At 42.8% G+C, this 8,782-nt stretch overlaps 1 protein-coding gene across 6 annotated transcripts in view; it reads right to left on the reverse strand.

The window, feature by feature from the left end:
• The window catches only part of BAIAP2 (BAI1-associated protein 2), a 203,023-nt gene that overhangs the window by 149,905 nt on the left and 44,336 nt on the right, over positions 1-8,782 (reverse strand). For all 6 annotated transcript variants that reach the window (XM_015408653.1, XM_015408630.1, XM_015408665.1 and 3 more), the window contains exon 2: positions 2,317-2,392. In XM_015408653.1, the coding sequence (XP_015264139.1) occupies positions 2,317-2,392 (76 nt within the window). The remainder of the gene's footprint in view (positions 1-2,316; positions 2,393-8,782) is intronic.

Genomic DNA, 8,782 nt, shown 5'->3' on the forward strand with positions numbered 1-8,782 from the left:
TTGCATTTGCACTGCCCATGCAAGGGTCGCGTGAGGGGTGAGGGGAGGTTGAGTCATAAGTGATGTGTAAGATTGTTCAATTGTCATCCAGTGCTTATCTTGGCCTCTGTGTTGCATTTGCACCGCCCACACAAGGGTCGCGGCCTGGTGATATGCCCAAAGCGAGGGGAGGTTGAGTCCTCCTTGTTTGTCTGTTCTATGGATGATGTTGTGGTTTACTCTGGGTTTTTTCCTGTCCCAGAAAAAGTTTGTCAACAGCATTTGCCAAGAATCCAGATCCTTTTTGGTGATGGGAATGGACAGGGTTTGGAACAAAAACGTAAACCTGGGCGCTATGAAACTTTTAATCAGGTGGAGCCTGTCTGGGAGCGACAGTTTTAGAGCTTTCCAGTTTTCTATATCGGTCTTGATGTTAGAGGCGAGTTTGTGGAAGTTAGCCTTAACCAGGTCTTTTAAGTTTATAGGAATGCGGACTCCCAGATATCTCCAGGAGTCTGTTATCCATTTGAAAGGGTATTGTTGTTGGAGTTCAAGCTTCATTGTGTGATCAATGTTTATTGGGTAAACCTCAGTTTTGACGAAGTTAATCTTGAGCCCTGAGGTGTCACCAAATAATGCGAGTTCTTCTTTGATTGCTTGTAATTAGTTTTTGGGATCTGAAATGTATAGGGTGAGATCATCAGCATAGAGGCAGGTTTTGTGGTCTATCCCATTGATGTTAATCCCCTTAAAAGTTTCCTTTTGCCTGAGTTTTTCTGCCAGCAGTTCAATGGCCAAGGCAAAGATAAGCGGGGAGAGAGGGCACCCTTGTCTGGTTCCCCTTCTGAGCTGTACCAAGGGGGAGCTGACTCCGTTAACTTTTATTTTGGCCCTATTGTTGGAGTAGATGGAGTGCAACATTCTTTGAAATGCCTGTCCGAATCCTAGGTGTTTGCATAAGGAGAGAATAAACCTTGTCTCCACCGAGTCTCGTTTGTTTTGAAAGCCCCTTGCTGGGGTTGCCCTAAACCAACTGCAACTTGACGGCACTTTACACACACAAAGCTCCCAGAGCAAATCCAGAAAACCTGGTCTAGGAGGAACACAAGAAGATCAATTGCAGTCTCCTTAGTAGAGCATTTCAGAAGATTAAAATTACATGTACTGATCAGGGCCAAGACATAGTAGGGTTTTTGTTTTGTTTTGTCCAATGACACTTTAAAATACACAGAGTAAATACATACAACAAACAGATGTGAAGAAGCAAGCAACTTTCATAGGTTGACTCAGCACAGGGCTGGCATTGGCTGTAACACCCACTGAAGTCTACCCTTTGTAACTGGCTCATATTTTTGCTGTGTAATGTGTGAAGAGCATTTCAGAGCTGTTTCTTGTGAGTAAGCCCCAATGACTAAAATGGGACTTCCTTTTTAGCAGACTTTCTTAGGATTGTTCCCTTTGTAAGGAGCGACACTTATAAAAACTTGTACCAGAATTCAGTTTGTTAGGCTGCAATCCCATCCCCAGAAAGCGCGCTTAAATCACAAGATCACAGTATCAGGGCCCAGCTCTATTCACATTGGTTTTTAAATCTCACGCATATGCATTGTTGATGTAGAAGTAAGTTCCATTATATTCTATGGAACTACCATCTGGTGCAACCTATGTCCTATTGAAATGGAAACTGATTTTCCATTACTAATGTTGCAAATTGGTTTCAATGGAACTTAGTCATGATAAATTAAGCTAGATCAGGGCCTTCAGATTTAAAAACACCATAAAACTCCTGTGTTTACTAACGGAGGGTTTGCACTGTTTATTTAACAAAGGCAATTTTACTCCTTTAAGGATTAACCAGTTTTAGAACATTCTTGTATATTACCGGATTTAAAGCTGCATTCTACAGCTGTAACTTTTTAACATCTATTTTAATAGTAACATATAAATGGGGGGGAAACCCTTCACAAGCCTATTTAAGAAGAAATCCCAAGCTATGTTATCATTTAGTTGTCAGTACATCAGCAGTCTGTTTCTGGCTCATTGTTTTAAGGAAGATTTCATGTCACAGCTCCTCATACAGTCAAGCCTTGAGACAGCCCTTCATTCCTCATATGTCATAAATGATAATATGTTCACATCTTCATTCAAATAGCTTCACAGTTTGCCTTCAGTAGACAAGAGCATGCCTGACACATTTTCTAACTTCAAGAACAATGCTGACAAACTGCACCTAGAAGCAGGTTTTATCTCCCCCCACTCCCCAAATGTCAGAGGACTGCTGTTCCCACAGTTGTCATGTTACAGCCACGGCAGCATACACAATACCACTTTGCTTACCTGCCAGGGCTTTTTCATAGTTCTTCCCCATGGAAATGAAGTTCCGGAGACTAGGATTGAACTGTTCCATAATAGTCTATGAAATAAACAAACAAGACATTAACAATTTAAGGATACTGTACAGAGACAGCCAAAGCATTCTTGCATTCTTTGTGTACCCATGTAAGAGGCTGAGTCATACCACCACACAGAATAAAGCCTTGGAAACAGAATGCTTACCCTACATACACAAACACAGTGCCACACAGAGAAGACAACTCAAGAGTCAATGACATTTTACAAAACAATGATGCCTTTTTACAACACAGTCCAGGAGTTAAGCATATCACTACAGGAGATGAGTAATTCTAGACACCACAGAACTCTTGTGTGACTATTTATTCTACCAGGATTGGCGATATGAAGTATGAACAAATACCTGAGAGAGAGAACAGAGCATGAAACATTAGAACATCTGGCAATCGGGTACAAAACACTTCAATATGTAAACACAGTATAAACAACAAAGTTGACAGGAACAACAAATTAAGCTCACCAGACACAGTAAAAACTGGCTCAAGCACATTTTTTGTCTAAAGTATTTCCCCCTTTCTACAGAATGCCATGCAAAGAACTAAAGCCATGCCTACCCAAACTGAGCTCTGAGAAACAGCACGAGACAGAGCTCCTAGAGGGGTGTTTGTTTTTTTTAATTTGCTTTCAGTTGAGGAGATTTAGCTGAGGGTACTGTGTGGGAGGATAGTGTTTGGGAATGAGTGGGTGAGTATTAAGTTGTTGCAGAGTCCTGGCTGCTTGACAAAGGGTGCTTTGTTTGACTGTAATTGGATTACACGGGTGTAATTTGAATAGCTGCTGGCCCTGCCCTCTGCTTGGGTGAGGCTTCTATTTAAGACGGCACCTTGCCAGAGGCAGAGCTGACCTAGCTGAGCTCTGAGAAGGAGCAGGACACAGAGCTTTTGGCCTATGGCTCTTAGCCTAGGGACTCTTAGACTAGGGAGTCTGTAAGAAGCCCAGGAAGGACAAGAAAGACAGGGCCCTAGTCTCCTTGGGTTCCCAGCAAAGTTCCCTCTAAACTGTGGAGTCTTGTGAGCAAAAATTCAACTTTGTGAGTGACTGGCATTAAACTTGTGAGCGAGCGATTTGGCTCCTGCATCAATTAGTTGGCTCTGGAGCTATCCTTCCTGAGCTAAGACAAAAATGTGTGAGCTGGAGGCTAAAAATCTGTGAGCTAGCTCACACTAACTCAGCTTAGTGGGAACCCTGGTTCCCAGTAAGGTATGTAGACTTTCCACAAGGAAAGCCACATAAATACAAAGGGTTTGGTGTGATAAAAGGGTTGGAACACTTTCCCTATGAAGAAAGGTTAAAGTGCTTGGGGCTCTTTAGCTTGGAGAAATGATGACTGAGGGGTGACATGATAGAGGTTTACAAGATTATGCGTGGGATAGAGCAGGTAGAGAAAGAAGTACTTTACTCCCTTTCTCACAATACAAGAACCTGTGGGCTTTCAGTGAAATTGCTGAGCAGTTGGGTTAGAATAGATAAAAGGAAGTACTTCTTCACCCAAAGAGTGATTAACACATGGAATTCACTGCCACGGGAGGTGGTGGCGGCTACAGGCATGGACGGCTTCAAGAGGGAATTGGATAAACATGAATGAATGAATAGCTACTTCTTTGTATTTAGCCATAGGCCATTACAAACCAAGGATAACAACAGAGAGGGATGCTATATATATGAATACTGATTGAAAGAGTAAAATTTAAAATATAATAAAACCATAAAATCAGAATAAAATAAACTGGGGATATAGGAAATTAGTTGAATTAAAAGGTGTCCACTAAGATCAGTACTAATGGATAAACATATAGAGCAGAGGTCCATCAGGGGCTATTAGCCACTAAGTATAGACAGGAACTCTCGGTCTGGGACAAGTGATGCTCTATATTCTTGGTGCTTGGGGGGGACGGACATTGGGAGAGCTTCTAGTGTCCTGGCCCCTTTGGTGGACCTCCTGATGGCACCTGGTATTTTTGGCCACAGAGTGTTGGACTGGATGGGCTACTGGCCTGATCCAACATTGGCTTCTCTTATGTTCTTATGTACGATTTGCAGTTAAATATATGGGCCCTGATGGGTGAGGCTCTGGCCCAGTCTGCATCTAGCATTTGCTCTTCTGTTTTACCAAACCCACACTGGAACAGAAAAAGATGCGGCTCAAAACTACATTCAAATACCCCAGTCCAAGGCCATACTGACTCCAGAGTCACCCCTGAATGGTCATAAAACAGCCATAAATCTATGCAGACGGCTACCATAAAATCGAGAGATCAAACCAAGTGAAAGTGGCATGCAGTCTGGACACTGCCATAAAATCCAACAATCAATCAAAGTGAAAGTGGCATGCAATGTAGAGGGGAATTTCTGTTCCAGCATGGGTTTGGTAAAACAGAAGAGCAAATGCTAGATGCAGATTAGGCCTCTGTATGTCAAAAGCATTCAGCAGCTCATGATAAAGAAAAGGAATAAAGGCACCCTCATTTTCTTTTATAGTTGCCATCACCTTCAACTGCCCAAGAAAGATTAGATTCTTCATGGACAACTCAAACATTCAATGGAGCACATTTTAAACCCTTTCTGCTCCCCCAAAATGGTAGTAGCAGAACACAAAAAATGAAGAATTATTTATGTAGAACTGTCACTCAACCATTTCCAATTTATGGATAATAAAGTTGATTCCATGCATACCACTTCCTAACACAGTCTGTACACATGCACACCCATTTCAAAATAATATTCCTTGCCTGAGATTTATTTTAACACTTAAGCCTGACCTTTTTTACCAGAGTTCCTTTCCTCCTGCAAGATTCCTCAGTTCCTGCTATCCTATTAAAAAAGCAGAAGAAATTTTTATATAGCTATGTCTGGCCCACCCAGAAAACACAACAGGAGAGTCTAACTGTACTACTCTGCTTGGTCTTACAAAGTCTGCTGCAGAGAGGTTTGCCTTCTTTCTATCCAGCTGCATAGCCAGAGAACTAATGTAATATATTAGAAGATTTCAGTTCAAATACCCACTCTGCCCAGTCATTCTCTCAGCCCGATCTACCTCACAAGGTATGCAGGAGTAGAACCATGAATGCCACTCTGAATTTTTTGGAGGAAAGAGGGATAAAATGAATAGACTTGATTCTGAGGCAAAATAACAAAATGAATTCTAACTCTGTATGCTAATAACTTAAACACGCCTGAAAACGGCTGCCGCTCTGTCACCGTTAAAGGCCAGAAATCTAGCACAACTAGAAAGATAGCACGACAAAAATCTATCACAACTAGAGAAATTTCATAAAGTGTGTATTAAATCTTGGAACTGCCTGGAGGTCAAGTTAAGAAGTATCAAATCAACTTGCTAACAGCTATGGAAAATGGCAAACTGTTCAGTACATGACTATTTGCAAATCTCGGTCTTGTTGCTCTAGAGCAAAGGCTTTCTTTGTCCACTGAAACCTGAATGACAAAATTTAAGTAGTTCCAAGTAGTTTGTTTATAGATCAAAGTGCAAGAAAGGCACTTTTTGGAGATAAGGATAAAGAAATACTTTGCTCTATGACCCGCGAAAGTCTCTGTCTTTTTAAAAAAATCAACACTTGTTAGCCAAATTTTGGGCCTGCAAGACTACTGGCTCAAACACTTGCCTGATAATGGAACTTACTCTGGTAGCCTTGGTCATGTGAAAAACAAAGAAACAAAGAATGTGCAGATTTATTTACAGAAGGGCCTGGAAGAACAATCAAATGCAAACATTATTTAAGCCAAATTTTCTGCAGCCAAACTGATAAGTAATAGGATTTCCCTAAAACATTATTCTGTAGGAGGCCTGAAAAGAGGGGAAACCAGCCACAGAAAAAGGAACTTCAAAGACAGGGTAAGCTCTCACCTTGGGTTACCAAAGTATGTGCTTTAACTGTCTTCGTTGCTCTACTTCGGCCCGGTCACACGGGGGAAACTGACGCGGCCAAAGTGTGGCTTTTTAGAGCCGCACCGAAAGAGACACACGGCAGCGGGATCAGACAGATCCCCTGAGCTGCCGCGCAGTTGCTCCCCGGCACGATCAGATGCCAGGGGGGAAGCCACAGAAGGGAGAGCGAGGCAGCCGGCTGCGCATGTGTGCACATGCGAAGTTCGGCCGGGAACCTCGAATGCTCCTGAAGACGGGCGCGCCGGCGATCCCACGGCCGCGCATGCTGCAGCGTTTCAGGTTTGTCCTACTATTTCCTCGGGGGGGGGGTTTACTGTGCATTTTCGGCCTGAAGGGACGGATCGTAGACGGGTACGCGCCGCTTCCCAGATGTTGCGGTGTGATCGCACCCGTTTGCTGCGCCCCCGATCCGTCCCTCTTGCGGGCCAAAACCTCCCGTGTGACCGGGGCCATAATCATACAAAAGAATAGCCCTTTGTTAGGTGTATAACAGACTGTGAATGAGTCATCCTGCCTGCCTTAGCTCCACAATCCGAAGAGTCATTCAATCATTTTGTAGCTATGGCCTCTTACAAATAAGACATGGAATTCACTGGCTGAGCTTTGCAGGAAGCAGAACCAACTCTGTATTTTCAGATCAAGAACCTAACCTCAGAATTAACAGGAACTCTGCAGTAAAGCAACCCACAGTCAGATAATGGAAGGATAGGTAGAAGAACAAGCTCAATACTTAACTCCTTGGACCCTAAGGAGTTTGCCTGAGCTCTAATGCATTCAGATGAAGAATTTTAGGGTTTTCATTTTTTTTCTTTCCAAAACTCAAACACATGCAACAGATGTTCTATCACTATATTTTTAATGGACTAGAATCCTTTCCTACCCTAGGACCTGACCTGCTGTCTATTATTTCCCCCCCCCCTTCTCCTATGCCTTCTCTTTTGGTGGAACAGTAGTTCCCAGAGAATGAACATACAACTCCTGGGGACTAAATGGACAAGTAAATACAGCAGTGAGAAAAAGAAAGCAAAGGGCTTTTCTGTCAACCAGTGGGGCTCAGGAACTGGATTTCATTATGAACTCCATAAACAGCAGAGGTTGTTCTTGGTTTCACTTTGAGCATTTTGTAATCCACCTGCAGTGAGAAATAGCTCAAGGCTTCCCCCATCCAGTTCCCCAGGGAAATGAAGAGCTGCTATAGGGACAGCTTCAGGAGAACCTTGATCTGGCTGCAACTCCACTGCTACAATAGGAAGCAAATTTAGTAATCCACCTCCTATTAGGCCAATGGCATCTAAGTCACAAAAACAGGTAAAGCTACCATATTCCTCACCGACCTTCTTACCACTGGAACTCCACATTACTGCAGGGCTGGTTTTAACAGATATGCTCCCAGGGCAGAGACGCAAAAAACACAGATAGGACGCTTCTGTTGAATATGCGTCTGCTATCTCAATTGAAGCCGGCCATGCAACAACAAAGCTCATTTATGCCCGAAGCGTTTTTATCCCTCATTCCCGCAGCCTGTTCTTTTGAGACCGTGACTACTGTAATTTAGTTCTGCAAAAGCAACCCACTGATAATCCTGAAGAGTGGCAGAAGAGCATCTGCCTTTCTGGAATTCAAGACAGCAGGTTATTAATTTTAAAACAGGCCACAGTCTCTTCAAGGCAATGCATCCGAGCCTGGAGATGTCAAAATAATACACTGTGTCTTGAGGTAACTTTGTTCATACTTTAAAAAATGTTGGTTAGCTCAGGAATTTCCTTTTAAATCCTCAGATTAGTTCTCAGCAAGGGCTTCACTCCAGCAGTTTTCCTGACAGGCTACTAAGTGAGCAGACACCAAGTGCTGGCAAAGAAGACCACCATGATCCTCTCTTTAAACAAAGGAAAGAAAAAAGAATTGCATTCAGAGGAATGTTTCAACAGAGCAAAAGAGAAAAACTCTAAAGAAACAAGGGACTCAGTCCTACTCCAGAAAATTTCAAAATTCTCTCCATGAAGTGCTTTATTATCATGATTTTCCATAATTAAAAGACCTAGTCAAGATATAAACTTTATATTGGAACAAACATCTTATCGTTCATACCTTTTGCTTCAGTTTTAAGATACAACTGTGTAACTCCAACTGTGGTATGGGTCAGCCAACTCCTTGGCTAGGGCACCTGGGATCCCATCTGTTACAATAATGCTGCTTGTGGTATATAGCCTGGAAACAGAGCACCATGTTCTCTTATGATGGTGTGCATTTAAAAAACAAACAATCAGTGGCTATGTTTGGGACTCCAGGTAGTCTCAATCAGAGAAGAGTGCCAAGGCAGTGAGAAAGAAGAGGCATGGGAAGGAAGAAGAAGAAGAGATTGGATTTATACCCCGCACCCTTCACTACCCAAAGGTGTCTCAGAGCGGCTTACAAACTCCTTTCCCTTCCCCTCCCCACAACAGACACCCTGTGAGGTAGGTGGGGCTGAGAGAGCTCTGACAGAAA

Source organism: Gekko japonicus, unplaced genomic scaffold (assembly GCF_001447785.1).
Source record: "Gekko japonicus isolate JY-2015 unplaced genomic scaffold, Gekko_japonicus_V1.1 scaffold57, whole genome shotgun sequence".
Classification (NCBI taxonomy): Eukaryota; Metazoa; Chordata; class Lepidosauria; order Squamata; family Gekkonidae; genus Gekko; species Gekko japonicus.